Below are 27,819 nucleotides of genomic sequence, written 5' to 3'. Positions count from 1 at the left end.
GGCGTGTGACTATTGGATCCGTGACAACAATTCAACGTGGCAATTTATGGACTAGTTGAAAGACGTTAGTGCCCCTTTCATCTTCATTCCTTTTTTCGTCGTCGTCTCTTTCTAAAACTCGATCTGATCACTGAAAAACTACGACGGCGACGACTAACAATACGGTGGAGGAATAGGTATAATGAGAATCTCAGGTCTCGGAATTGTAATTCTTTCTGTACTCATTTTCTATTGCGTGGAACTTAGCGTTCACGCTCGTCCCGTTGTTCTCGTCCTCTCCAATGACGATCTCAATAGCGGCGGCGAAGATAACGGAGTCGGAGAGTCCTCTGACTTCGACGAGTTTGGGGAATCCGAACCGAAGTCCGAAGAGGAGCTTGATCCCGGTTCCTGGCGACCGATCTTCGAGCCAGATGACTCCACGGTCCAAGCCGCGTCGCCGCAGTACTACTCCGGCCTTAAAAAGATTCTATCGGCGGCGAGTGAGGGAAACTATAGGTTGATGGAGGAAGCAGTGGATGAAATAGAGGCTGCTTCTTCAGCTGGAGATCCACACGCGCAGTCGATAATGGGCTTCGTTTACGGGATAGGGATGATGAGAGAGAAGAGCAAAAGCAAGTCGTTTCTTCACCATAATTTTGCAGTTGCGGGTGGGAATATGCAGTCTAAGATGGCACTTGCTTTCACGTATCTGCGTCAAGATGTAAGCAAGCTCTACCTTTTCAAAGGAAGTGTCATTTGTTTGCTATGACTACTGATTAGATGAAATTGCGTTTAGATTTTTTTACCTTACATGGGTGTTTATTGAGCCCACTTGAGATGACACCACTCGGCAAAAGAAGACATCTTTAAGCTTTTGAGTTCCTTATCAAACGTTTTTATCTATCTAGCTGAGTTTGTAATTGACTTGCCATTCGGTTACAGATGCATGATAAAGCCGTCCAATTATATGCCGAATTAGCAGAGACCGCTGTCAATAGTTTTCTGATCTCAAAGGACTCTCCGGTGGTTGAACCAACTAGAATTCATAGCGGAACTGAAGAAAACAAAGGGGCTTTAAGGAAATCCCGTGGCGAGGAGGATGAAGATTTCCAGATATTGGAATACCAGGCACACAAAGGGAATGCTAATGCCATGTACAAAATTGGACTGTTCTACTACTTTGGCCTGCGTGGGTTAAGACGTGATCACACCAAGGCATTGCATTGGTTTTCAAAAGCAGTAGAAAAAGGAGAGCCGAGGTCAATGGAACTTCTTGGGGAGATATATGCTCGAGGAGCTGGTGTTGAAAGAAACTATACCAAGGCACTTGAATGGCTTACACTTGCTGCAAAGGAAGGTCTCTATTCAGCATTTAATGGAATTGGCTACTTGTATGTCAAAGGTTATGGGGTAGATAAGAAAAACTTCACTAAGGTAAATTCTCTTCATGGTCTCATTATTCTCAGACTTGTTTTTTGATTTAGCAGGAATTATTCATTCATAAAGGAACCGAGAATAAACTGTAAAATTTCATGGATTAGTAATTTACCATTAATATTTGCAGGCAAGAGAATATTTTGAGAAGGCTGTTGACAATGAAGACCCCAGTGGGCATTATAACCTAGGAGTTTTGTATCTTAAAGGCATCGGAGTCAAAAGGGATGTGAGGCAGGCAACAAAATACTTCTTTGTTGCTGCAAATGCTGGTCAACCAAAGGCTTTCTATCAACTCGCCAAGATGTTCCATACCGGAATTGGGCTTAAGAAGAATCTGGAAATGGTAATACATTTAGATTTCTGAGACTTTTCTGCCTAATGTGGATGCCAGATAAAATGATTTTTAAATACATTTAAATCTTGAGGGAAACGAAACTCAGAACAAATTGGCTATCTAAATTTCAGAAGATTAACTTACTGTTTTTTTGGTTATGTGAAATCTCATTACCAAAAAGATGTTACTTGCACAAGATATGTGGGAAGCTCTATTTCCTTGATGCTGTGATTGATGGCTCCTTTATCAGTATTGTAATGTCTGAGCAGAGAATGTATTTTTATGTTTTGAGGTACGAGTGATGTCCATAACATCTGTCTATTAAGGCATCAGGGTGCCATATAGTACTTGTTTGTGTTGATGGTAGTCTGTTTGTTATGTATCCACTTTCTCCTTTTATATTTTTAGGAATTGGCTTTGAGCACTTTGGAGACATCTCGGCCTTTTTGAGAGCATTTTTGTTTTAATTTCTTGTTCACGTTCCTGGCATTTTGGTTGCAGGCGACTTCATTTTATAAGTTAGTAGCTGAAAGGGGACCGTGGAGTTCTCTCTCTAGATGGGCACTTGAAGCTTATTTAAAAGGTGATGTGGGTAAGGCTTTGATCTTGTACTCAAGAATGGCGGAGATGGGTTATGAAATAGCACAAAGTAACGCTGCCTGGATCCTCGATAAATACGGTGAAAGAAGCATGTGCATGGGAGTGTCTGGGTTTTGCACAGACAAGGAGAGACATGAGCGGGCTCATTCGTTGTGGTGGCGTGCCTCTGAACAAGGCAATGAACATGCTGCTCTGCTTATTGGAGATGCATATTACTATGGCCGGGTTAGTTTTCTTCGTATATGAAACTTGATCATGAACTGATAAGTTAATACATGTTACAATAGCTGAGTTAGATGTGAATCAGCTAGAAAAAAATAAAGGCTTATCACCTGATTCTCTCTCTCTCTTTCTCTCTCTTTGATCTCTAATTAGGGAACTGAGAGAGATTTTGTACGTGCGGCTGAAGCATACATGCATGCTAAATCACAGTCAAACGCACAAGCAATGTTCAACCTCGGTTACATGCATGAACATGGACAAGGACTTCCCTTGGATCTCCATTTAGCAAAGCGTTACTATGATCAAGCCCTCCAGAGCGATGCAACCGCGAGATTGCCAGTTACACTAGCTCTCGCTAGTTTATGGCTCCGTAGAAACTATGCTGATACAGTCCTGGTAAAATCTAAAACCCTTTCTTTCTTTTTGCATGCATATACTAATAGTTTGAAGCAACTGAAAGAGACATAGAATGACAAAAGGAGGAAAATACGTTTTGTATACTGGTTAGGTGAGAGTCGTGGATTCATTACCAGAAGTGTATCCAAAGGTAGAGAATTGGATAGAGAATGTGGTGTTTGAAGAAGGTAATGCAACAATACTGACACTCGTTGTCTGTCTCATTACAATTCTCTATCTCCGGGATAGACAACGTAGACAAGTCGTTGTCGCCGATCAAGTGGCAGCTGACGTGGCACAACCCCTCGATGCTGATGTGGCCCAACAACTCGCTGCGTTCCCACAGTAATCAGGTGATACCGTGATAGTCGTCTTCGTCAACTGTAATAGCTTTTCTTTCTTGGGGTGTTTTGGTTTGTTTGTTATTTTGATGTACAGTTTAAAAGTTAAAAAAAAAAAAAAAAAAAAAACTTTACCTGCAACCAAAATTTGTGAAACTGTATTACTGTGTACGTAGGGGCCTGTGTGTCTCTTATAGGCATGGCCCATTTACGTTATATTAACGAAGATTTAAAGCTCAGTGAATCTCCTTCTTCTATGCCTCCGATTCCGAACTTAAAGATCATGTTGTCTTTTGTTTTTGAATTTGAACTAGCCGAGAAAAGTTAGATCTATTGTTTTATCAGATATACACTACAGTTCATTAAATAAAAGATTGTGACATTAATCCAAAACCAAAATTTTTACCTTTAGTTCTTCTTTTTCTTTTCATAGCCGTTAGTCCAAATGAATGTTAGACAAACCTTCTTTAGTCTTTACACAAACATTTTTATTTCGAGTTATAGATGTTACATTAGAGACGAGTTAGTATAATTAGAACAGAAAAAAAAAAAAGACAGGATGCTTGAGTTGAACTCAATAATGTTATTGTTGACATAATACTATATAAAACAAAATTGAGGGAGAATGATTCACTTGAGATCTAACGAATATGAAGAAGTGAGTTGACGAAAAAAAAAGAAAAAAAAAAAAGAAGAAGTGAGTTGAAAAACTTGATGATGAAAGGACAGTTACATAATTTTTTTGACTGTGTAAAAAGAAAAGAAAAAAAAAAGCTAATACGCACTAACTCTGGCCTGGACAGTCTCGAGAAGTGTGGGTAACATTTGCCATTATTACGTTCCCCAAATTCTCCTTGGGGAAAACTTTTTCTTCTTCTTGAAAATCCATAAAAAGCACTGAGAGTGAGAGAAGTAACCACAAGTTGAGCTCCCTCAATGGCTTCAATCAACATCTTCAACTTTGCTCTCCTTCTTCTTCTCTCTCACGCTTCAGGTTCTTCTTTACATTCCCACAGCTAGATCTCTTTTAAGTTTCTGTAATTATTCTAGTCTTTGTCTCAATCTCGTTTTAGGTGAAGATTTTTCTAATATCACTAGCTTCGATGTTTCTTTGTGAGCAGCTTCGACGGTAATCTTCTACAACAAATGCAGATACCCAGTGTGGCCAGGAATCCAACCCAGCGCCGGCCAAAACTTACTCGCCGGCGGTGGCTTCAAACTTCCGGCTAACAAAGCCCACACTCTTCAGCTCCCACCACTCTGGTCCGGCCGCTTCTGGGGTCGCCACGGCTGCTCCTTCGACAGATCTGGCCGTGGTCGTTGCGCCACCGGAGACTGCGGCGGTTCTCTCTCTTGCAACGGTGCCGGCGGTGCACCTCCGGCCACTCTCGCCGAAATCACCCTCGGCCCTGAGCTAGACTTCTATGACGTCAGCCTCGTCGACGGGTCTGTAAATCTCTACTTCAAAATTTGCTTCCCTTTTGTGTGTGGTTTTTTTTTCTCTCACTAATTTGCTTCTTTTTGTTTGTTTGTTGTGATGACAGTTATAACTTGGCGATGTCGATAATGCCGGTTAAGGGCTCAGGTAAATGTAGCTACGCCGGCTGTGTTAGCGATCTAAACCGGATGTGTCCGGTCGGGTTACAAGTCCGGTCACGTAACGGGAAACGGGTATTAGCCTGTAAAAGCGCTTGCTCTGCTTTCAACTCACCACAGTACTGTTGCACCGGCTTGTTCGGTAACCCACAATCTTGCAAACCAACGGCTTACTCCAAAATCTTCAAAGTCGCTTGCCCTAAAGCTTATTCTTACGCTTACGATGACCCAACCAGCATTGCCACATGTTCAAAGGCTAACTACATTGTCACCTTTTGCCCTCACCATCGCCATTAAATTAGCCAAGCAGTAAGAAGAAGCATTTCTCTATTAGCAATAGAATCTTGTTATGTTTCCAAATCTTGAGTTTCTATCTCTACGTTTGTAACACTAATGAATGCAAATCCTATTATAAAAATATCAAAGGAACTCACTCAAGTTACTCAACCAACCACTCAAGTTACACCTCAAGACCCTCAAAATTCTAGCTTCTAGCTTCATCAACGATCCATAATTGTGTATCCTCCCAAATGCAAATATGACCGAAACCGTTATTCTGTTGGTACACTCTTTACAAATGTCACGTACATGTAACTTATTTCTACCACACAACCAAAACAAAAACAATTATATGCATTTCATGAAATGAAGTTCGTTTAAGGGTTTAATTTTTTGCATGATATTCTTAATTATAACAAATTTCTCGGTTGTACGTAGGAGTTAACAACGAGAAACTAAACCTTATCTTGGGCCTTAGAATATAAATAAAATAAATGTTTGTAATCGTTGTCCTCAAGAATTTGTTGAGATTACTCCTCATTAGTTTTTTGTTTTTTAATTCAAAAATAATTTTATTAAATTACCTTCAAAGAAGGTGATCGGAAAAAAGTTAAAATTTCCCCTGTTTTTGTTCGATATATATAATGTATACTTTGTCTCTTTTCAACCTCGAGCTCCAACAAGATCTCGTTTCACGGCAGAGAAAAATGGGGATCATCACGTCATCAACATTTTGAAGACGGGTCGATACCAGTACCAAATCCCTGGGGAGAGACTGAGAGCTCATCAGGAAGCGCTGGCGAATGCTACTGTAAATCTGATGTGCAGGGAGCTCTATGCCTTATTCCCGCCTAAACTGGGAGATGCGTCAACTGATAGGGATGAGTAAATAGAATTGCGGGTTTGCGAGTTTATGAGAGAGGGTGCCTGCAAAGAGTCATTCACGGCTTTGAAAAATTGCGTGGATGAAGCTCAAAAATACACTGATAAGTGTCAGAAACTCTGGCCTAGGCTGAGCAAGTGTATGCATGCTCATTCTCACTACTATTCTTTCTATTAAGAAAGCTTGTGAAGAACTGTTTTTGAATGATACGTTAGCCTTCGGCGTCTCGGAAGAGGATGCGGCTGCGACCAAGCAAGCTTTTGATGGATTTTGGTAATTTTTCTTGTTTATGGGAATAATCAATTTTGCTGCATTGGGGAAACAAATTGTTCCTAGGAGCAGAAACGTTTCGTTTATTTTGCTGATCCCAGCTATAAGTTTGGTTTTTGTTTTCAATATGATTTTGGGAGATAATTTGCTCAAAGGTTTGTCGATGCCCATAAATGTTTTAGTCAAGAAATCTTGTATTCGTTGTGCTTTGCTTAGCTATTTCCTCACTTGAATTTGATTAGTTGCTTCTGAAGCAGATGAGGCGAGACATGTTCCTTGCATCTTTGTTGTTTACACTTTGTGCTTAAGATACACTAGCATTTGTTTTGCCACTTCAATTTGAATCATGACGAGGTTCTGTTTGGTTATTGTCTCCTCGAATTGAATAACATTTCTCAAGTTACTAACTCGTGGATGAACTTATGTATCCCAAATACAAGAGTCAAATGCGCTAAACTGTTATTTTGTGTGTGTGTGGTCAAATGCTATAATAATAATATTCAATCTGCTTGTTGTGCTTGTGCAAGCGAGCTCAATTACATCAGTGCAAAGAAGAAACACTCTAGGAATTTTGTTTGATTTTCCACGTAAGCAATAGAAGATATTCAAAGTCATGTTTATGTTTGTAGGAGTGTATGTAAACAATTTTTAACAAAATTGACAAACAACGATCATATTGTTTAAAAACCTGTACTTTATTCTGTATTTAGTAATTTGTAGAAAAGTGTAGGATGTTTATAAATATGTATTATTTGTTAAAATCTCTCTATTAGAAGAAGAAATCGGGAATATGCGATGAAGATAAACTTAATTGAACAAAAGTACATATAAAGTAGAGAGCTAATTAAACCAGTCCAATTCATTAACAAGGGCAAAACAGAAAGTGTGCGATTCGGTTAAGGATAACATATAGTATAATATTATAATGTCACAATGATGTTGATATTACCTACTACCTAGTTGATGATACATGGCATAAAAGGAGGGGGGGGGGGGGGGGGGGTTGTTGAATGTGAAATACTAAAGTTCGAGATTCAATCGTAGTTTTTATAGAGAAGTCTCCACTCTCGGATAATAATAATAATAAAAAAGAAAAGAAAAGACTCCACTTAAGTATACTAGTAAAACAATCACGACGCGTAAAAGGATTGTATGTATATATAGTAGCCCTCGGCAAAATATTCGTTAGATTCGGTTCGCTTCGATTCGATTCGATTCGAAAAATACAAATATGTATAAGATGTTGAAGCGAAGCAAATATGAAAATATAGTATTCGTACAAACCGAAGCAAATAACAAATATTGATTTTTTTAGTACCGAATATCCGCTTCGCTTCGCATATTTATATATATATATATAAATATAAATTATTATATAATATATATAATATGTGTATTATGGATTTGGGTTTATATCTAATAGGCTTATTATTCATATTACTATATTTTGGTCCGTTGCATTTTTTGCTTAATGTTGCTCTTAAACAAATAAAACTTTATTTAAAAAAAATATTAAAAATAAACGTTAGAAAAATTGGGTTTTGGGTTTTTGGATTAGTTTGATGACATGTTTTTTTCAGAGGTACGATAAGTTATCAACGGTGGTTACATTTCTTTTTTGAAAACATGTCAAACAAGAATCTATAATATCTTATATTTTGCACCTTGTGTTTATATATTACATGTTTTTAGATTCAAAAAAAATTAAATGGGACGAAGCGAAGCGAAGCGAATAGTTCGCGAATATTACAAAAAATACTCGAATATTCGAAGTTCCGAATACTCGAAAATTTACGAAGCGAAGCAAATACCAAAATCAACCATTCGGTCGAAGCGAAGCGAGTCACAAATATCACAGATTTTCCGAATATTCGCTTCGTGCCCAGAGCTAATATATAGCCGGGACGCGTTGGCCGCGTTGGATTGAGACACACTTCTTTATTCACTTTTAGCACAAGTCACGTACCATTTTTGTTTGTTTGTTTGTTTGCATAAACTGTGGTAACTGTCCCTCCCCATTAACAAAACAACAACAAAACCAAAGGTATATTAACAAACAAAAATAGTATGTACTTGTAATACTATAATCGTATGTATATACTTATAGTTTAAGACTGAATCCACTAATGGATAAATTTTAAATAAACACTTGTCTGTTTCAATATTAGGAAACCCAACAAATAATAATAATACTCGAGTCGAGTGTTATTGCCTAGGTAAATCATCCATATGTTGTTAAACAAATGCATTTTTCATCAAGGCACGTGACATTAGAGCGTCTTGCCGTCTTCATTAAGCCCACATAACACGTGGATGAGAATAACTAAGCATCATCCCAAACCGTTTCAGAGTGTATCCTAAAAATTCAAATTTTACTATTGAGACATCGTCAGCTAAAAATAATTACAAAAGAATTAAAAGTAATTGATCAAAATCATCCATGTTTTCTTTTTCTGGTGAATTCAAAAAAACATCCATGTTGCAACCAATTAGAGTACGTATTTCCAAACCCATATACTACGAGTTATTAATGTTATTAATCCAAATAATCACGATTATATATATATAAAAGAATCCGGATATCAATTCTAAAATGAAGGAAAATTTTATAAAAAGATTCGATTCCAAAAAACTTGTAATTAGAATTAAATGGCATCTATCTATCTAGCGAAAATAATTAATAATAATAATCACAGAAAAGGTCTATAAAAAAGGAACCTCACTCTCTCCAGTTGCTCCAAAACCCTTTCTACCTCTCTCTCTCTCTAACTTTACCTTTTAACAACAAACAGAAAGAAAGAAAGGAAATGGCAAGCGCAAATCCAGAAACCGCCAAACTCACGCCTGCATCGGTGGACATGGCTAACCCAGATGAGCTCAAGAAAGTTTTCGACCAGTTCGATTCCAACGGCGACGGCAAGATCTCGGTCCTCGAACTCGGCGGCGTGTTTAAGGCCATGGGGACTTCCTACACGGAGACGGAGCTCAACCGCGTTCTGGAGGAGGTCGATACAGATCGCGACGGTTTCATCAACCTGGACGAGTTCTCCACTCTCTGCCGCTCGTCTTCCTCCGCCGCAGAGATCCGTGACGCTTTCGATCTCTACGATCAGGACAAAAACGGACTCATCTCGGCCGCCGAGCTTCACCAGGTCCTAAACCGACTTGGGATGTCTTGCTCTGTCGAGGACTGTACTCGTATGATCGGACCTGTGGATGCAGACGGCGACGGGAATGTCAATTTCGAAGAGTTTCAGAAGATGATGACTTCGTCCTCCCTCATCAACAGCAACGGATCGGCCAATGGAGGTTCGGCTTAGGGTTATTGAGTAGATCTGGAAATGTGATATCAAAAATTGGGATAATAATAATAATAGCTATATATATGTGTGGCTTTAGGAACTCGTTTTGAAAATGTGATCTATCAATCCTCAGTCTAACTTCAAACTTCAATATGAGAGTAGATCTCTTTTCATACATAGTTGTTGGAAGATGTTTTTATTAAGATCTGCATACTATTGGATACATCATCGTTGTTTCTCCTCTGTCTCTATATATCTGATCAAACAAATTTGGTTTCTAATTGTTTATTTGCTCTTAGAATACATCAATTTTAGCTTCTCGGAGAATCTCATGACTAAGTTTTAAAGACTTGATGATATATATATTTTGGATGAATTACTCTAAATGAAATGGTCAACGGAGACGTTCTTCCTCTCCGGAAAGAAAGAAAAAAAGAGATAACTGATTCCCAGAATGTAATGTAACAATTTAATGTTTTATTTCGCTTTTGGGGACCATCATAGTAACAACATTTAAAGTTTTTTTTTTTCGTGAAATAATAAGGCCAATAAATAATTTAAGGCGAGGATTCAGGTTTCAATGAAATAATAATAATATGAGTAAACAGTCTCCTGCTACGAACCAACGTAATGAAAATGAATGCTGAATTTATAAAAGAGGAGGGACTCGATTGACGCGTAAACTGATAGAGTATACTATTCGTTTGCTTGTCGCTACAATACTCGGGTTTAGTAGAAATGGAGGTGGTAAGTATTTTAAGAAACGAATGTGATTATATAAAAGGCAACTAGTGTTTTGACCTTTTTTATAAAAATAAAAATAAAGGCAACTAGTGTCTTCGAGAAAAAAGACAAGCCCCAGTTTCCAAAAGAAAAAAAGAGATTGGAATCCTATTCCTATGGTGTGCCGTGGTGGTGTGTACATTACAATAAAGACGTCGACGTCTACGAATTGTATTCCACTCTTCCTCTTTGCCCTTTGGAAATCATAGACTCCCCTTTTGGTTCACTCTTTTTTTATGAGAAAAAAAAATAACTTTTGACTTGTTTGTGAAAAAGTCCGACCTATTAAAGCCCATTTTAGGCCCAAAATTGTGGTAATAAGTCAAATCTAACGTGAGTGAGTTTGGTAAATTGTCAAAACTTCAAACGTAGAGAGTAGATAAACATGCATGATTGAGCTCTCTATGACTTAATCAGCAGTAACGAAACAATAATTTATACTTAACAAATAGCACAATATTTTAATTAGCAGATAGATAATAAAACCTCGTTGACAAAAAAAAAAAAAACTATATAACAAAGACAAAAATTATCTTGGATTACATTGTTATATGTACAATGATCTGTCACGAGTCACGCCTCTTTTATCCTTGTCCTGCTCGTTTCATTTTCCTATATTATACACTTCTACTTTTCTCCAAAGGTTTTTCGACCTCAATTAACTCTTCCAAGGAAAAAGAAAGGGGACATTTTTAAAAATGTACTAAATTTTATACAAAATTTGATAACTACACTATGTATTATTGTTATTTGAAAACTATACTTTTTAATATTAAAATGGACGAAAATACCCTTTTATTTAATCACCAATATTAAATAAATTAATTAAAAAAATAAAATTTTAATTTTATAAATATTTTAAAATTTAAAAATTAAAAACGTATTAATATTTTTAATAACTAAAAATTATAATTTTTTAATCTTTTTTTTTAAAGTAATAATTATATTAATTTTTTGGTCAATACAAATATATATTAAAAACGATGGCCAAATTTTACTTTATTAAAAATATGTATTTTAAGATTATGTAATCAATAATATATATATATATATATTATTTGATAGACTTATTTTATTCAATGTTGATTTATTAATAAGGTTGATATTTCGAACTATTGATTTGTCTATTTACTTATGTTGACTTGTTTTTATTGTTGTTGACATATATTACAAGAGTCGACTTATATTTTGTTTCGTTGTTTTTTAATACTGTCGACTAATTTATACCGTTGACTTATTTGTTATGTTTGTTGATTTGAAAAAAAATTGGTCGATTTGTTTGGTCTTAGTAGACTTATTTTATTTTTATACTGACTATTACTTGGGTTGACTTTTAGAACTGTCGACTTATATATTATGTCTGTCCACTTAATTTTTGTTGTTGTTGACTTATATTACAAGAGTCGACTTATATTTTCTTTCGTTGTTTTTTTTTATACTGTCGACTTATTTATACAGTTGATTTATTTGTTATGTTTGTTGATTTAAAAAAAAATTTGGTCAACATATATTACAAGAGTCGACTTGTTATTTATTTAATTGTTTTTTTACATTGTCGACTTTTTTGAACTATTGATTTTTTAGGGTTAACTAGTTTATATATTTATTATATTAAAGTTAAAAACATTTAAATATCGTTTTCAAAATTTTCTATTAAATGAAAAATTATGAAAATTATTTTTATATTATCCTTATTTAAAATTCGAATGAAATTTAAATCCAAAAGTTTATAAATATTATAAATTCTTATTTAATTTTAATTATTGTTATTATTATCTATAATAAATTGATTCATAATTACTATAATAAATTTTAAATATTTGAATATTAAATTTATAACCAGTCATTTATTTTAAATGATATTCTTAAAAAAATTATTATTTTTTTCAGTTGTAGTTACTAATTAATATTATCTATAATAAATATCTAAAATATTTTTTAAAAATTCGAACATAATTAATTAATTTCTAATAATTTTTTTTAATAATATTGTAAAATATATTAATTTTGTTATTTGGTTTTTGTATTATTAAATTTTAATTATTAATTAAGGGTAAAATAGTCATTTTTAATCATACATAAGATACATTTCAAATATTTAAAAGAGTTGGTGTAAAATTCAAATTTCTACTTAATATTAGGATACAACTACAAAATAATCCAAAAAGAAAATACAATAATATACGTATTGTCTCAATCATATGACATTCATATGCATAATTATACATAATTCTAATAAAAAAGAGAGCCAATATATACTTAATCGAAAGACTTTCTCTATAGATTTTTATATAAAACAAAAACCTTTCTCTTCGGAATTTCCATCATCTATACATCGAGTAACTTACATAAACTGATCTAATCAAAGCGGGAGCACCGAGCACCAAATATATATAGAGCATGGCGGAGGAATCGTACGTCGATGAAGAGTGCGACTACTTATTCAAGGCTGTGCTAATAGGAGACTCCGCCGTCGGAAAATCAAACCTCTTGTCGAGATTCTCGAGAGATGAGTTTCGGTTAGATTCTAAACCAACCATCGGAGTAGACTTTGCTTACAGGAACGTTCGCGTTGGTGATAAGACCATCAAAGCTCAGATATGGGACACCGCCGGCCAGGAAAGGTAACATAATTTATTCAACGTCGTTCAATACACCGACTTGATGAATGATCAAAATTTATTTGAAATTTATTGAGTTCACTTCCATTCATTGATTTTTCATTTTGACCATGCATCAACAAATATATCCTTCAATGTATAAAATTTTAACGTAGGCGAATAGTCGTTAAACTTTCGACAATTTTGTTTGGTATGTAAATGTTAATATATATATATATATATATATATATATGTTACATAAACAACAAAAAAACAAATAATGAAATATAGGATTGGGATAATGATTAGGATAATAGATCAGATCACGCGCAGAAGCAAATAATGTGAATCTTGATAAGCAATCGATGTCACTCACTCGGACCTAATCTTCGTTAATTGTCGCGCGACCTTTTCTTCCTTTTGTTTTTCTTATTAAATTTATTTTTATTTCGACACATTTTTGAAATTTTATCTTACATTTACAATTTCAGATAATTAGTTATATAATCGTTTATGTGTGTTTCCTTAAATCATACACTTGACTTCTTCTTTTTCTTTTTTTGCATGGGAGGAAATAAGATTTAGAGCAATAACAAGTTCATATTACCGTGGAGCCTTAGGAGCTTTACTAATCTACGATATCACAAGGAGAACCACTTTTGTAAACATTAGTAAATGGTTGTCGGAGCTCAGAGGCTTCTCTAGTCCCGACACAGTCATTGTTCTCGTAGGTAACAAATCCGATCTCCGGCAGTCAAGAGAAGTTAAAGAAGAAGAGGGTAAGACATTAGCCGAGTCGGAAGGTCTCTATTTTCTCGAAACGTCGGCTTTAGAGAACCAAAACGTGGAGGAAGCGTTTCTAAGCATGATCGGACGGATACATGACGTTTTGATTCAGAAGATTGCATTAGACAATAGACCCAACGGTGACGGTGACGGTAACAGTACGGTCGTTCCCGCCGGTACAGAGATTGTGAATATTCATGAAGTTACCGCCACTCGACCCTTGAGTACTTCTTTCTCCAATTGTTGCTACAAGTAAATAATTTGGTTTTGAATTCATGAGTGATGTAAAATTGATAATTGTTGATTGTAAACGTAACTATGATCCATATTAAGGTAAACGTAACTATGATCCAATTGTTGCTACAAGTAAATAATTTGGTTTAGATTATTTAATATTTGGAATTGCGGTTTCTTAAATGTAGTTGGAACAATTGTTATTTTAGTATGATCCTACCTCCTAGAGTCCTAGTATGTAAACAATAACACTTGGAATAAATTGAACCAAAAGACGAAATTAATAACCGGAAACACAAAACTTGATTCGGCCGGGTTAGTTGTGAAGTCTCTTTTTAGGCGTTTGCTAAAATGAGTACGTGTCACCAAACCAACACGTCACTGTAGGAATTTACACCTTCCTCCAATTCTTTGATTTCATCTTCGTCTTCTTCGTTTATCTCTCTGATGCGAGAGAGTGTTAATTCAGAAATCACTTTGGGTAACAAAACGCTGTCGTATGGGTCTTTAGTCCCATCTCTTTTCTAAACTAAAGAGCAGTGGAAGGCAACAATGGCGAATTGGATCTCGTCGAAGCTCAAAGCCGCCGAAACGATTCTTCAACAGGTGAGATAGAGAGAGAGAGATGTCGAATCTCATTTCCGTTTTGAATAGAAAAAGTGTGAAAATTATCCGATTTGGAAGTCGTTTGGGTTCTGGTTTAATTTCGATCCTCATGTTGTTGGATTGTTTGCTTTGGAACTCTTTGGTCCCCATGTTTTAAATGTAGAGTAGTTTTGTTGAAATTGATGTGATTCAACATTTGATTCATCTAAATCATCTGAAAATGTTATTGTTACACCATCTGGTCATTGCATTGCATCGCTTTTTGGGTCCAATTTGTTACTCGAGAGTCTAATCTACCTGAGTTCGTACCAATTGTGCTAATTTGGAATTATGTAAACTGTGGTTTTCAGCTCGATCAGCAGGCAGCAGAGTCTCTACGAAAGGATGAGAAGTCTGAGACCCATGACGAGGTCTTTGACACCTCTCCAAAGTCTGGAAGCAGTCCTGTTTCTTTGAAAGATCAGTTGAGGAAGAAGACATATGAAGGCAGTGATTCTGGCAGTGGATCTCAGAGAAACTCAACTGACCAAAAACCTAGTTACATAAGTAGTGGCAAAAAGTTACGCAAACCAGATCAATCTCAAGGAAGGACAAGTTCACCGTCACAAAGCTTGACAGAAGAGAAAACTAAACTCACTGACAATGACTGGACAGAACTTTTGAGTTCTCCAAATCAGGGGACCAGTAATTCTAAGCCTCGTACTCCCGGTGGAACATCTGTGCTTCGAGGATTGAAGAAGGATGGAAAAAGACATGGCAATGTGGGGAAAAATCCTTTGGTATTTGATGGTAAGAAGAGTGACAAGAGTAGTGGTAATTTGGTCGATTCTCGAGGGAGGCCACAAAAACAGCCGAATAGGGAACCAAGCGACAAAGAAGTGTCTAGCCCTTCTGATGCTGGCGTGGAAAGTAGGAATGCTCCTCGGGATATATCTGTGAAGTCAACTCATAAAGAGAATGAGGAGGATGTCAGTGCTCAACCATCTGCCCTGAATGACTCCACGAGATCGGTCTATGAGACTCCCCTTCGGGATACATTACCAAGTGTAGGGAAATCGGAGGGTCGTGAGCCCAGAAGAAGTGCTGTATGGGGAAAGCAGGTGAAGGGAGAAGCCTCACTGAGCAATGTTTCTGATGGTCTAAAGAGGAGAGATTCTTCCTTGTCAAGTGATGAATCTGAATCCGATTATGAGTCTGATTCAAGCACTGACTCTGAGAGGGAGCGTCAGAGGGAAGAGCTTAGGAGGAGAAGAGAGAAAATCTTTGCTGAAAAAGTTGCAACAAAAGCTGTAGCCGTCATCAAAGAGCGAGAGAATATGGTAGCAAGACTTGAGGGTGAAAAACAGAGTTTAGAGAAAATAGTCGAGGAACGAGCTAAACAACAGGCACAAGAGGTAGCATTTTTTTCAAGTTTTTTTGCTTGCAATAATGAAGGTGGTAGAAGTTTGTTCAAAAAAAATAAAAAATGAAGGTGGTAGACAATTAAGACTGCACTTCGACTCTATATCATGTTTCAGCTGACAAAATGCAAGCATGCCCATGACTTGTTTCATTTTAAGAAGTGACATGCTCATTATTGTTGACACTAGCAAAAACACTAGTTACACTTTTGGAGTCTGAACTACAAAGCTTGCTCTATTGATATGATAGAAGCTGCTGTGACATCTAGAATATGATCTGAAATTTGTATTACTCAAGCTAGATGAACTAGATACGCTGTGTTTGTTCTCCTGCATATAGGCTGCAGAGTTGCAAACAAACATGATGGAAACACTGGAAGCTGCTGACCTTGAAAAACAGAAGCATAACAATACAAGAATGGAAGTTCTCACACGCTTGGCTGGATTGGAGGTATTAACCGCGTATTTTGTTTGCCGGCAGTTCAAAGTGCTGTTAGTATTACCTTGTAATGGAGAGTCTTCTGTTCCTGATTTCATTATTTAAAATGGAATGTATAGGCTGCAAACGCTGAACTTACAAGATCGCTTGCTGCTGGGCAGAAGAAACTTGAGACTCAGGTATAAAGATTACATCATCTAGTTAATTTGTTTATTAGTTTGTTTGAATTAGCTGGAATCGATGAATAATAAAGGTAAAAGCTAATGATCAGTGTTCTTACTAAGAGAGATGTAGATCTTCTGACGCTGGGGATGTTTTGATTAATACCTAATTAATGTTGTTGAGTCAGGGTCTTAGAACCAATTTCTATAACTGCATTTATTTACTAATCTCTTTCCTTTCTGATTTGACCAGATAGAGCAGGTAACAGTACTCCGACAACAAGTTGAGCTTAAAGAGTCTGCTCTGGAAGGTATACATTCTTTTGTTTGAGAAATTATACAGTTACTGATATGTAAGACACCTCTCTTATCGAGAGCTTCTATACTTCGCATGACCTTTTTTTCGCTCATAGCCTCATAGTCATTTGGGGATAATAACTTCGCTATACTGCTGAAGAAGTTGTCTTTTTCATGTAGAACTGAAGCGGAATACTTTTCATAATGGGGAAAGTGTGTCAACTCTAAAACAGGTGACTTGGGTTTTCGATTCTTTCTGGTTTATTTTTTGTTTCAATCTTTGTCTATTTGGTCTGAAATTCATGCTGCTTATGTGGACTGTGTAGTTAGATGCTACTAGAGGAGATATATTCGAACACCAGATGCTTGAAGCAGAGATTTCTTTGCTGACTGATAAGATCGGGCGGCTACAAGATAAGGTTAGCTAACACACTTGTCTGGTTGACTTATGCTTTAGGTTCCATTATGAACGATTATTCCTATTAGGTATATGCAGCTGTATAATTTTTAATTAAAGACTGGAATTTTCATTTATTGTGATACAGAACTCAAGTCTATATTTGAAGCTCAATCCTTTTTTTTTTCTTGATTCCTTGTTAAATTCAGGCAACTAAACTGGAAGTAGACATAGAAATGATGAGAAAGGAACTTGAAGAACCAACTGAAGTGGAAATTGAACTGAAGCGAAGACTTAACCAGCTTACTGACCACCTTATTCAAAAACAATCCCAGGTATATTAATACTTACAGAAGAGATATTTAGACTAAAAATTACCAGTAACTTCCAAATTGTCTTGCCAAATATACCAGGTCGAAGCGCTTTCCTCAGAGAAAGCAACCATATCGTTTAGAATTGAGGTACATTGATAAATCCCACCAACCTGCTCCCAAAACAAAAATATGTTCTTCCAAAAATATATTCTCCCATACACACAACCCAATTTTGATTCTTTGCCAGGCTGTATCAAGGCTTATAGAAGAAAACAAAGGTATGTCTGCGACTGAAGCCTCATCCCATGATCTTGAAGCAGGAGATTGGGAACTCTCAGGATCCAAGTTTAAACCAGCTTTCCAAGATAAAATCCGGTCAGGAAAGAAACATTTGGGATGGCTAGTGATGCAACTAAATGCTATATTCGTGTCGGGAACTGTCTTCTTGCGTAGAAACCCAACCGCCAAAATCTGGGCTTTACTCTATCTTGTTTGCCTTCATCTCTGGGTATTATACATCTTACTTTCTCATTCTGATACTTCTACTTCAGGTGAACTTAGATCAGGTGCGGTGATATCCTTAGAGAACTTCAGTAACAGTTCACATCAATAGGTCTTTCTTTAGAGCACTTGTCTTTTGAATCATATGTAATTTTCCTTCCAACATTTTTTGAAGCTTGGTTTGAATCTTATTGTATTCACAATCACTGTATCGATTACTTTTCACAAGTATTCAAAGACAAACCATAATCTATACAAAAGAGAATTGATCAGGAAAAAACTCGGAGATGAGTTTTGCAAAAAGAATACAATAGCCATCTCTCTCTCAGTCAATACTTCTTTAGCTCTTTTTCTTCGAGTTTCCTCTATCCCTTGCGCGTAAAAAGAACGAAAATAACTCATTAAGTTCATGACAGACTATGTAGGATTACAAAGAGAATGAAACCAAAAAAATGACAAATATGATGAATTCATTCATATTTGAAGATCCGAGAGACTCACCAGACTGTAGTTTCTTGAGGGAGATTCCGGCTGTACAATGGAAACTCAAAGAGAAAGACTGTTTTGCACCATTTTGGTAAGTACCCATACACTCCTCGCGGTAAGAGAATCAGAGGACTGTAAGCAAATATTCAATCAGAGAACTGTAAGTAAATACTTAGCTTATATTCGAGGGACAATAACAGTGTTCAAAGAGCTCCATATCATACCTAGTTGTCTTCTTATAGTGTCTATAAGCTCCCAAGTTACCATATTTTTTGTCCGCAGATTCCTGCAATTATACACAACAAGAATGTTGTTTCTGCTATGTAACAGAATGTGCCAGAGCGAGAAGAGAGAGGATAGATAGAAAAACCTCGAGTAATGGTATGCCGCTAACGAAGAAAAGTAGCAAAGTGAGAAAGAGTGGTCCAATTATGACAAGGTACTCGGCACTTTTAAGCACAGGCAATGAAGCCACATATATTCCCCACCAGAGTAACATCTGAATTTATAATCACCCCCATCAGTTTCTTCTTTTTTGAAGCTTCTTCTAATTCATACAAAAAGAATATGTAAATCGGTAGAATGGTCTCTTAGCGATACTAACCTCTCCGAAGTAGTTTGGATGACGTGAATAGTTCCATATACCAACATCACACCATCTTCCTTTGTTTTCTGGACAGTTCTTGAATGAAAGCTTTTGTTGATCAGCTGTAGCTTCAATCAAGAACCCTGCAACCCACATTGTCCAACCTATAACATCTGCGGGTTGAAACAATCTTCCACCATTGCTTGCATTTACAAAGGTAACAGGTAAACTAACTGTCCAAACCCACATGGCCTGGTAGGGAAAAAGGAACAAAAACCCGCACAGTGTTAGATCAAAATCCAACTTAGCTGAGCTAATTTCTTCAACAGATGAAAAACCAAAGTTCGTAACTAACCTGAAAAGTCCAAAAGACTACTAGTTTCCCAATATTTCCACGCATTTCATCAAAGCGTCGATCTTCACCCCATTGCAAGATCCTACTCAACGTTAGTATGGAATAAATACATCAGACATGACTAAAAAACTTCATTAACTGTTAATTTGTTTCTCTCACACAATAATTTTGCAGATGCATATCGATTGCAGGCGGTGTCAAGGAGCAAACCTCATTAGGAGGAACAGTCCCAGACGAAGTCCCCATACGACTACTAGCACAGTCAAGACTATCTGAACGATTAAAGAATTGAGTCAATTATCTCCGAGAGCAATCGCTGGGACTACAAAATAACTCAAGAAAGATAATCTCCGCGAGAGCAAGAGCTGGGTGATCAATTTACCTGACGAAAATGCCATGTCCCTTTGAGAACCAGAGTCAATACAGCAAGTATTACGAAATTAGTACTACCTGACAACATTTATGTGAGTCATACAAATATGTTAGCAAAAATGAAGGAAATAAAAAGTCTATAATTGTACATCGGTGATGGCAATCGAAAGAAGAAGTACGAAACTCTCAAAGGATTAACATTTTCCAAACAAAATTTAAAATTAGAGCATCGTACCTGCAAAGTCTGTAACTTGATCAAACTTAAAAAGAGCTGTGATTACGAAGAATATGAATTGATAAACAACCTACAGAGAAAACAACGCTAAATTAGGAAAGACCCAACTCGTGATTCCTCGTCAAACGCAAAAAAAAACAAAGATGCACCAGAAAAGACATACGGTGACAATGGCGGTGATGGCTAGGTAATGGGAATCGATCACTTTTACCATTTCTCTCCGACCAATCACTTCTTCCAATCCCGCGGGTGACAACAATCTCAACCGATTCCTAATCCCCTCTGTTCCTTTCTTCCTTCACAGAAAAGTCCAGCGAATAAAGTATTCTTCGTAATCGTGGCTACACTTCATCAAAGTCGCAAATACACGTATAAACCACAGAAAAGTTACAAGTATCCATATCTATTTAAATTAAAAGTCAACATTTTGACCCGGTTTTGTTCGGTTTAATCGACGACCCCAAAAGAAAAAAAGTTAAGAAATTTACAAGTATTTTCCCCTCACAATCTCTTCTTATTTAACAACCAGTTGAAGGATTTGGCAATGAAACCAAAAGCTGTACAAATCATCAAGCAGGTGCAATTGAGACTCTTTCAATCTCAATTATATACTCCAACGAAGCATTGGGAGGAACCTGCAGACCCGATTCCAGTTCAGCACCTTCCTCTCCAAATCCTAACGATGGTGGAACGATCACTCTGCGTTTACCTCCAGCCTTCATCGACCTTAGAATATAATCTATGCCTTCACACAATCCTTTGCTATATGGCTTTGAACCCACCACAAGGGCCAGTGGTTTCTTCTTGCCTTTACTTCCAAATGTGTCCACAAATACTTGTCCCGTTCCTTGCACTTGCCCCTTTAGATCAATCACTACCAAGTCTCCTGCCCTTGGAGTCGCTCCTCCTCCAAGCCGTAGATCATAGTACCTGTACGGTTCGAACCAATACTGATTTAAGAGCTTTCCATTTCTGGTACATAAAGAAATGAGTCCCATTGCTACTCCAATGGCTTAAATAGCTCATATACTATATTAAATAAATAAAAGAGCCACAGAGAAAACATACAAGCTAAACAATGGTGAATAAGAGAGACACGGAGAAAGGTGAAGAAGACTCATATATCAAAAGCTGTCTGTTTTGTTATGAATGTCTGATATTATACAGTACATAGGGAAAGGAGACACATCAACAGGTTCAATGGCTTGGAAAGTTTATACACTAAGAAGGGCCACAGAGAAACATGCAGCAGACTCATACCACAACTTTAAGCAGGTAATTAAACCTTTCCATGGATGAAATCATTCAACCATTAGCTAATTGATAAGATTGTACCTTATGCCGTTGGGTAACACAATCTCTTTCTCCTCTTCTACATCTCTGCAAACCCCCCAACAAAAGAAACAACTTGAGATGATATTAGTGTATAGTCAAAACTGCAACATTCTCTAACGAAGATGTGATGAAATATTAAGACCTGGTGTTAGCTACTTCCTGAGAAACCTCAATCCGAGTCTTGATCTGCTCGGAGATTACTCCGAAAGCCAGAAATCCCGCCCAGGCAAGTCCTGCGCCGATTCCGAACCGCCGCGTCAAGGATGAAGCCACCCAATCCGTCGTCTCAACGGTCTTCTTCCTCTTCGGCTGCGATGTAAGCGGTTGAGACGGGGGAGGAGGAGGAGGAGAAGAAGACTCAGGCTCCGGCGGAGTAGAAGAAGAGGCGTAACACTGCTGGGAGGGTGACTTTTTGGTGAAAGGCTGTGAGACTCTGAGAAAAGGAGCCGTAGCAGTGAATAGATTCGCCATTTTCAGCTCTCTAATATTATCTTGTTCGTGTGATGCTATTTCAAGTAACGAAATTATAGAGAGTGATGAAGTCGTAAATGATCAATTCTTTTTGAATTTCGTATATAAGAGAAAAATGATACTTCAATTCTCAATGATTTTTACCATTGACAAAATAATTTCTTTTTCCTTTCTTTTTTTTTTCTTTTTACAATTTGTAAACAAAACATGGGGAATACACATGAACATCACATCACAGAACACAAAATGTAAAGAATGATCCCACCATCATCATTTAGTCAATCTTCTTCAACCATATTGTTATTGTTCCTGCTCATCAGTTGTCAATGAAGAAGAACTGGGAACTCCTGCTCTCTGGTTGTTTGGACCCATTATAGGTTTCTGTAGCTGCTTCAAGGAAGCCATGATCTCTTTAAAACTTGGTCTTAACCTTGGATCCCTACCAAAACCAGATCAATAATAATATTACCGACCAGATCTAACTTCATTAAAGATAAAAAAGAGAGCTACAAAATCATCATCACTCTACTACTACAAAACTGACTTACGTCTGCCAACATTTCCTGATGATATCTGCAATTCCAGGATCCACAAACTCTGGGATTTCAAGTCTTCGATGTTGAAACCCTACTGCACCAACAACTTGCATTGGGTTCATTTTCCCCCATGGTTGCTGTAGTGTAAAGAGCTCCCACAGAATAACTCCATAGCTGTACACATCACACCTGTTTTCACAGTATGTTACCTCGTTCTTTAAAGGGACCATTACATGGAAAAAATATAATACGCTAGAAGCTTGGGTAAGGAGCTCAAGAAAACCCTACTTTTCATCCGCGGGTTCGTTTCTAAGCACTTCTGGAGCCATCCATTCAGCCTGAAATGAGAAAACACACAAAATCACGCTTAGCTTAGATCAATGAACTAACAAGTGGGAGATGAGGTTGTTTCTGATGATAATTGACTCTGGAAATTATGTTCCTCGGCCTGATGAACTGAGAATCTACTGGATCTTTTTTTGCAGCTTACCGTGCCTGCTGTTGACTTTGAAGACAGGTATGTGCTTACTTTCATTCTAGACAACCCAAAATCGCACACCTGAGAAATATGCAAGCCATTAGAGATAATATGATAGGAGCTAAAATGAAACTAGAGAGGAAGAACTACTGACCTTGACAACCCAGTTTTTGTCAACTAGAAGGTTTGGGGATTTAAGATCACGATGGACAATTACCGGATTACAGCTGTGTAAATAATTCATTCCACGGGCCTACAAAGGTTGGAGTTTTTTTATTTATAAGAAACAACCTAGAAGATACAAATATATAGTAGAGGTAAAAAAGGAAAGGAAGAGAAATGAGTAGTATACAGCATCGAGAGCCATCCTTAGACGTTTCCGCTCATCTAATTGGTTATTAGGCCTGTGGATTAACCTATACAAGCTACCTCTGCACAAGCAAAATTTTCTTATAAGCTGAAAAGTACACACAGAAAACACACTGATGACTCCGAACTCTACTCATTAATAGATGGGACATGGGTAGCTTTCATCAAAGATATGCAAAACAAATAGCCTGAAAACAAAACAATTCATGAAAGTATGGAAACAGATCATAGCATACCTAGGAAGAAATTCTGTAACAATTGAGAGATTTGGAGGGCGAGTTACAGCTCCCATGAAGAGAACAATGTTAGGGTGTCTGAGCCTTCTCATCATCCGGACCTTGAATCGAGTCGAAATGAAACGTTACGAATCTGTCATTTAGCGGTTAATGTTCGAAACTTAAAAGGGTACAAGAATTTCCAGAGAAGAAAAGACTTATACCTCACTTCTGAATTCCTCCAGTGCCTCTCCAGTAATATCTTGGTCAATGAACTTTTTGACGGCCACTGCCTACCAAATCAAGAGTTTCATTGATATTAAATAATAAGCAAATTTAACACGTTTCTCTCATTGTCAGCAAATTAGTAAGCTATGTTGATAAAGTATTAAGTTAACTCGAAATATGAGATACTCACAGTTCCATGCCAATCTCCCCTATACACCTCTCCGTATGATCCTGCATCAAAAGAGGTAAATCAAAAATACGTATTTATTGCCACACTAGTTACACTAAAGCATGTAGTAGAGCATAAGTTAGTACCCAGTCCTATGCGCTCAGCCACAGTAACTTCCTCCCACAAAATCTCGCATTCAGCCACATCATCAATTGCAGCATCAGATTTTGTACTTTCATTGCCAGTAGATCTGTCGGATATTCGTTCTCCTCCTGAATCTACCCCATGAAGCCCAGCAGAACCAGCATCCCCGTTGCTATATGAATCTAGTTCAAGCTGCCTACTCACTGCTGCAGCTGTCGCCACAACTGCAGCAGCAGCTGCAGCAGAAAGTTCTAAGGTGGAGTCAGAGTTTGCTGACTTAGCAGCAGCAACAACCATGGAAGATGCAACAACAGCTGCTGCAGCTACGGCAACAGGAACACTTCTAGGAGGATAGTCAGTAGATGTTTCAGAATGTGACGAATCAGACTGACCATCAATTTTGCAATCATCAGAAAAATGACCGAGTCCAGGTCCTGAAGGTTCACGTCGATCATGAGTATTGATTTTCGATTGCGGCCTTGGAAGTGGAGGCAAGAACCTCACAGGACCAAGATTGCTCTGGTTTCTTCCTTGCTGGATTGTTCCAAAATCTTTCCCTTTCTCATCATTGGATTCACCCACAGATTTCATTTCAACTGTTGCCTCCATTGATTCTGAATAGACTTCCGAAAATAAGTTTCTAGGGGCAACAACTCCACTTTCAAGTAACACATCATGAAGCTTCTGGGCTAGTTGTGGATTCTCTTTGGCAGCATCGATCATATATTGTGAAACATCTTTCACTTTCATCCTGCGTCCAGCTGGAGAGCTAACACCTTCAGTCCAAGAAGGTGATCTGGCATGGGTGAAAGAATGAGTAGGCTTGCTGGAAGGATGTTGGACAGGAGTCTTATGACCTTCCACAACTTCCCTAGATATATTTGGACGAATCATGAGATCCCCTCCACCTTCAGATTTGTTTTCCTCCCGGGAACCCTTTGTCCTACAACGATGTTCCGCTGACCAAGATCCTGCGTGCTCTTCAATTGAGCTCTCCACCCCACTGCTGGAAGAAGCTACATGAGATGAATCAACATCCCTGGGGCTGGCGGAGTAAACAGAATCATCATAGTCCATTTGTAGTCCAGCGGCATCAGCAGGGATAAGCGTGCCTGGATCTCCCATGAGATCAACAATGTACTCCCTGAAATTCACATTTGCATGTGTTAGGGAAAAATATTTTGCCACTTGCAGACAAAAACAGTAATGACAATACAAGTATGAAGCATGCTTGATCCTGCTCTCAATTCTAATCGGTATAGTTGTATAGACCAACGAAAGTTACACTTTTATCAAGTCTCAGTATTAGCTTTGGACATATTAGAGATGCGAGGTAGCTATAACACCCACCAAAGTCCATATGCCCATATTTTCATATACACACACAAGGTTGGTGCCTAGAAATATACTTACACATTTTTCTCTACAAATAATAGAGATATTTTTGAACGTACATAATGATTGAATTTTTATTTAAATTTAAACTTCACCTGCCATCATCAGTCTTAATGGAGTTCATTGCCACATCATCTGAACCAGTATATTGCTGTCCTTTGACTATTCGACAAGGAACACCGACACTATCACACAAAACCTACAAAGTCTCATAAGAAATTAGAGACGAAACACCACACCGCGGATTAGCACAAAATTTCAAACATGCACCAAACTAGCAAGAAGCACAGTCATGAGATTACAAGAAGTGACCTTCTTATGCTAATTTTCAAACAAAACAAAAGCAAAAGAGGGCAGGGTACATACTTTGAATAACAAGGCACGATGACGAGCCAATCCAATAGTTAGAGAACCCAAGGGCAAAACCATGCTACGGAGGGTTGCTTTCAAGCTGTAGCTCAGACTCCACCAAGCTCTTAACGTGCTATCTGGATCCACAACTGGTCCACCCATGTAATCTGCAACTAAAACTGCCAGTTTCCTTACCAGCTCACTGTCCACAAACCCTGAAGAAGACGCTGACTTTGATTTTGCTGCAATATCGAGAGCCATTTGTTCAAGCTTCAACAGATTAGAATCATCGCTTCTATTCACAAGAACAGCATCCCAAGTTACACCATCTGACACAAGTGTCCCCTGAAGATCAATTAAGGGAGGTATTCTTTCTAAGGAAGATTCATTCATTACTCCACACAGGTCATAGAAACCATCCACAATCTTGTCATCATAGCCAAGACAGTTATAATTCTGCAAAATTCCCGATGATATTAATTTGGTTAGAGGGGACAGAAAAGAGTTACTAGTCACGATATGTATCTAGGTGGATTCTCGCATAAACACACAGTACTAGAATTATATGGTCAATAATCAACTCGACACTTATTGTTTAAAGCACAGTCTATTATTGCTCCAGTGACTTGGGAATAGTTACTATTTCTAGCAATGAATCAAAAACTCACCCAGTATCTATATGCCATGAGCTCAGCTGGAGAATTCTGGGGAGCAGAAGGACGAGAGCCTAAACTGAACTGCTTCATAGCCTCAATCTGAGCAGCTTCAGGATCCTCCCTAGCACTTAACTCTAGAGCCAACTGTATCTGGTATTCTTCTTCGACCTCTGGATCCTTAGAATTACTAGAACCCAAACCCGGCATCCCAGATTCCGACCCAACGGGAGCACCATGTTCCATGGTTGTTTCATCCTCTTTACTATTGGCATTGGAAGAAGTGGGAATTTTTCTTTGAGTAACAGAGCTTAACCAATTAGATAAACCCGAAAAGGGTTTGAATTCAGGGTTACTATGGCTATCTTGAGACCTCAATGAATCTGAAGGAGATGGTTCTGCATCGCTCGACTTATTGCTTCTGTTTGACACAGACCCTTCACCGTCGTCCCGCTGATTGGGCGTGATACGCAGCTTTTTAAGAAACTTCTTCATGTTCATCTTCATACTCCAAATGTTACAGCAGCGAACATGAACACAAAAACTTGCCCATCCCTCAAATCCAAAGGAGAAGGACAAGTTTGAGCTAAAACCCTAATTCCTCGCAGAGCCACGACCCGGAGATCTGGAACTCCGTCCAGATCAACGGTTCGTCAAAACCTAATAACTTCAGTGACAGATTCAAATCGGAATCCAAATCAAAGCAAAAGACTTTAAACGGAGATCAGATTTCGATTTCAAGAAGATATACCCAGAATACTTTTTTTTGGTTGTCTTCTCTGTGATTTCAAAAGCTGATCAAACCCAATAACAGAAACAGATGATGAAAGTTTCGAGCTTTTTCTTCAAGTTTACCAAAACCCCTTTGCTTCTCTCTTGACTCTATCTCTATCTCTCTCCTATAAAGAGAAAGTCCACAAAGACGCCACTTTCTCTCTCTTAAAGTCCGACAAAATTCAACTAAAAAAACAGAGTAAGATATAGATTCAGATTACTAGAGGAAGAGTGGTTTTTTTTTTTTTGAGCTGGAGAGACTTGAATTTTGCTTTTTTGGCTACTGTGTGACATGCAAACATTTTAATAAAAATTAAAAGGCATGATATTGCCTTTTTCTCATGTCATTGGTCTTCAGGATTTGGAAAGAGCACAAAAATGTATACATACAGAATTACACGTTGCACCATAAAAGACATCATTTATTAGAGTCTTACTCGTTAAAAATAAATCAAATGTTTAGAGATATAAAAATATAAAAATAGTAATAATAATGAACGTAAGGAG

At 37.5% G+C, this 27,819-nt stretch overlaps 9 protein-coding genes across 10 annotated transcripts; 6 read left to right on the top strand and 3 right to left on the bottom strand.

Moving 5' to 3' along the window:
* The first annotated feature begins 122 nt into the window (after positions 1–122).
* LOC17897937 (ERAD-associated E3 ubiquitin-protein ligase component HRD3A) lies at positions 123–3,569 on the top strand. Its single transcript, XM_006306875.2, has 6 exons — positions 123–703; positions 925–1,416; positions 1,547–1,762; positions 2,255–2,578; positions 2,729–2,971; positions 3,084–3,569. Exons 1-6 carry the CDS (start codon positions 182–184, stop codon positions 3,318–3,320), a joined length of 2,034 nt encoding a protein of 677 aa, XP_006306937.1. The 5' UTR covers positions 123–181; the 3' UTR covers positions 3,321–3,569.
* A 545-nt stretch (positions 3,570–4,114) lies between these two features.
* Positions 4,115–5,355, top strand: LOC17898377 (thaumatin-like protein). The gene is made up of 3 exons (XM_006303251.2): positions 4,115–4,306; positions 4,434–4,758; positions 4,857–5,355. The coding sequence occupies exons 1-3, from the start codon at positions 4,249–4,251 to the stop codon at positions 5,203–5,205; spliced, it is 732 nt and encodes a 243-aa protein (XP_006303313.1). The 5' UTR covers positions 4,115–4,248; the 3' UTR covers positions 5,206–5,355.
* A 91-nt stretch (positions 5,356–5,446) lies between these two features.
* On the top strand, positions 5,447–6,347 carry LOC111828556. The gene is given in 4 exon segments (XM_023776769.1): positions 5,447–5,492; positions 5,889–6,096; positions 6,199–6,234; positions 6,236–6,347. Coding segments are annotated over 4 exon segments (402 nt in total).
* A 2,731-nt stretch (positions 6,348–9,078) lies between these two features.
* On the top strand, positions 9,079–9,919 carry LOC17899053 (probable calcium-binding protein CML27). Its single transcript, XM_006303126.2, has one exon. It carries the CDS (start codon positions 9,148–9,150, stop codon positions 9,658–9,660), a length of 513 nt encoding a protein of 170 aa, XP_006303188.1. The 5' UTR covers positions 9,079–9,147; the 3' UTR covers positions 9,661–9,919.
* Positions 9,920–12,688: 2,769 nt separating this feature from the next.
* LOC17899832 (ras-related protein RABA6b) lies at positions 12,689–14,177 on the top strand. Its single transcript, XM_006303667.2, has 2 exons — positions 12,689–13,049; positions 13,605–14,177. The coding sequence occupies exons 1-2, from the start codon at positions 12,826–12,828 to the stop codon at positions 14,065–14,067; spliced, it is 687 nt and encodes a 228-aa protein (XP_006303729.1). The 5' UTR covers positions 12,689–12,825; the 3' UTR covers positions 14,068–14,177.
* A 252-nt stretch (positions 14,178–14,429) lies between these two features.
* Positions 14,430–18,366, top strand: LOC17899439 (golgin candidate 2). The gene is made up of 10 exons (XM_006305923.2): positions 14,430–14,651; positions 15,002–16,045; positions 16,392–16,502; positions 16,610–16,669; positions 16,905–16,962; positions 17,129–17,181; positions 17,275–17,367; positions 17,555–17,680; positions 17,759–17,806; positions 17,907–18,366. Exons 1-10 carry the CDS (start codon positions 14,598–14,600, stop codon positions 18,270–18,272), a joined length of 2,013 nt encoding a protein of 670 aa, XP_006305985.1. The 5' UTR covers positions 14,430–14,597; the 3' UTR covers positions 18,273–18,366.
* Positions 18,312–20,511, bottom strand: LOC111828736. 2 transcript variants are annotated; one of them, XM_023777369.1, is made up of 10 exons: positions 20,358–20,511; positions 20,195–20,264; positions 19,970–20,037; positions 19,798–19,859; positions 19,588–19,669; positions 19,251–19,484; positions 19,017–19,145; positions 18,871–18,932; positions 18,662–18,778; positions 18,312–18,531 (listed from the first exon to the last, which is right to left on the bottom strand). In XM_023777369.1, the coding sequence occupies exons 1-10, from the start codon at positions 20,406–20,408 to the stop codon at positions 18,501–18,503; spliced, it is 906 nt and encodes a 301-aa protein (XP_023633137.1). In that variant the 5' UTR covers positions 20,409–20,511; the 3' UTR covers positions 18,312–18,500. The 2 variants fall into 2 exon arrangements, with proteins under 2 accessions (XP_023633137.1, XP_023633138.1); XM_023777370.1 differs by having other exon boundaries at positions 18,312–18,525.
* Positions 20,512–20,579: 68 nt separating this feature from the next.
* LOC17900651 (peptidyl-prolyl cis-trans isomerase FKBP17-2, chloroplastic) lies at positions 20,580–22,089 on the bottom strand. Its single transcript, XM_006304560.2, has 3 exons — positions 21,672–22,089; positions 21,530–21,574; positions 20,580–21,124 (listed from the first exon to the last, which is right to left on the bottom strand). Exons 1-3 carry the CDS (start codon positions 21,998–22,000, stop codon positions 20,764–20,766), a joined length of 735 nt encoding a protein of 244 aa, XP_006304622.2. The 5' UTR covers positions 22,001–22,089; the 3' UTR covers positions 20,580–20,763.
* A 16-nt stretch (positions 22,090–22,105) lies between these two features.
* On the bottom strand, positions 22,106–27,565 carry LOC17898471 (probable serine/threonine-protein kinase SIS8). Its single transcript, XM_006304903.2, has 13 exons — positions 26,554–27,565; positions 25,901–26,341; positions 25,630–25,733; positions 24,142–25,283; positions 24,017–24,057; positions 23,823–23,891; positions 23,620–23,720; positions 23,367–23,445; positions 23,169–23,267; positions 23,027–23,095; positions 22,825–22,874; positions 22,549–22,725; positions 22,106–22,439 (listed from the first exon to the last, which is right to left on the bottom strand). Exons 1-13 carry the CDS (start codon positions 27,043–27,045, stop codon positions 22,301–22,303), a joined length of 3,003 nt encoding a protein of 1,000 aa, XP_006304965.1. The 5' UTR covers positions 27,046–27,565; the 3' UTR covers positions 22,106–22,300.
* Between the last annotated feature and the right edge of the window lie 254 nt (positions 27,566–27,819).

Source organism: Capsella rubella, unplaced genomic scaffold (genome assembly GCF_000375325.1).
Source record: "Capsella rubella cultivar Monte Gargano unplaced genomic scaffold, Caprub1_0 scaffold_1, whole genome shotgun sequence".
In the NCBI taxonomy this organism is placed as follows: domain Eukaryota; kingdom Viridiplantae; phylum Streptophyta; class Magnoliopsida; order Brassicales; family Brassicaceae; genus Capsella; species Capsella rubella.
The sequence above is the reverse complement of the archived record's forward strand: the minus strand, read 5'-3'. Positions and strand labels throughout refer to the sequence as shown.

Excerpts from the sequence above, each read along its gene's own strand:
- LOC17899439 (XM_006305923.2), top strand. The coding sequence starts at position 14,598 with ATGGCGAATTGGATCTCGTCGAAGCTCAAAGCCGCCGAAACGATTCTT. Across the intron at positions 16,503-16,609 it reads CACGCTTGGCTGGATTGGAG|GCTGCAAACGCTGAACTTAC; the intron begins GTATTAACCGCG and ends TGGAATGTATAG. Across the intron at positions 17,807-17,906 it reads CCATATCGTTTAGAATTGAG|GCTGTATCAAGGCTTATAGA; the intron begins GTACATTGATAA and ends ATTCTTTGCCAG.
- LOC17899053 (XM_006303126.2), top strand. The coding sequence starts at position 9,148 with ATGGCAAGCGCAAATCCAGAAACCGCCAAACTCACGCCTGCATCGGTG.
- LOC17897937 (XM_006306875.2), top strand. The coding sequence starts at position 182 with ATGAGAATCTCAGGTCTCGGAATTGTAATTCTTTCTGTACTCATTTTC. Across the intron at positions 1,417-1,546 it reads ATAAGAAAAACTTCACTAAG|GCAAGAGAATATTTTGAGAA; the intron begins GTAAATTCTCTT and ends TAATATTTGCAG. Across the intron at positions 1,763-2,254 it reads TTAAGAAGAATCTGGAAATG|GCGACTTCATTTTATAAGTT; the intron begins GTAATACATTTA and ends TTTTGGTTGCAG.
- LOC17899832 (XM_006303667.2), top strand. The coding sequence starts at position 12,826 with ATGGCGGAGGAATCGTACGTCGATGAAGAGTGCGACTACTTATTCAAG. Across the intron at positions 13,050-13,604 it reads GACACCGCCGGCCAGGAAAG|ATTTAGAGCAATAACAAGTT; the intron begins GTAACATAATTT and ends GGAGGAAATAAG.
- LOC17898377 (XM_006303251.2), top strand. The coding sequence starts at position 4,249 with ATGGCTTCAATCAACATCTTCAACTTTGCTCTCCTTCTTCTTCTCTCT. Across the intron at positions 4,307-4,433 it reads TCTTCTCTCTCACGCTTCAG|CTTCGACGGTAATCTTCTAC; the intron begins GTTCTTCTTTAC and ends CTTTGTGAGCAG. Across the intron at positions 4,759-4,856 it reads GACGTCAGCCTCGTCGACGG|TTATAACTTGGCGATGTCGA; the intron begins GTCTGTAAATCT and ends TTGTGATGACAG.
- LOC111828736 (XM_023777369.1), bottom strand. The coding sequence starts at position 20,408 with ATGGTAAAAGTGATCGATTCCCATTACCTAGCCATCACCGCCATTGTC. Across the intron at positions 19,670-19,797 it reads GGACTGTTCCTCCTAATGAG|GATCTTGCAATGGGGTGAAG; the intron begins GTTTGCTCCTTG and ends AACGTTGAGTAG. Across the intron at positions 18,779-18,870 it reads CACTATAAGAAGACAACTAG|TCCTCTGATTCTCTTACCGC; the intron begins GTATGATATGGA and ends ATTTGCTTACAG.
- LOC17898471 (XM_006304903.2), bottom strand. The coding sequence starts at position 27,045 with ATGAAGATGAACATGAAGAAGTTTCTTAAAAAGCTGCGTATCACGCCC. Across the intron at positions 26,342-26,553 it reads TCATGGCATATAGATACTGG|AATTATAACTGTCTTGGCTA; the intron begins GTGAGTTTTTGA and ends GGAATTTTGCAG. Across the intron at positions 22,726-22,824 it reads AACGAACCCGCGGATGAAAA|GTGTGATGTGTACAGCTATG; the intron begins GTAGGGTTTTCT and ends CTGTGAAAACAG.
- LOC17900651 (XM_006304560.2), bottom strand. The coding sequence starts at position 22,000 with ATGGCGAATCTATTCACTGCTACGGCTCCTTTTCTCAGAGTCTCACAG. Across the intron at positions 21,575-21,671 it reads CAGGAAGTAGCTAACACCAG|AGATGTAGAAGAGGAGAAAG; the intron begins GTCTTAATATTT and ends GGGGGTTTGCAG. Across the intron at positions 21,125-21,529 it reads GTGTTACCCAACGGCATAAG|GTACTATGATCTACGGCTTG; the intron begins GTACAATCTTAT and ends CGAACCGTACAG.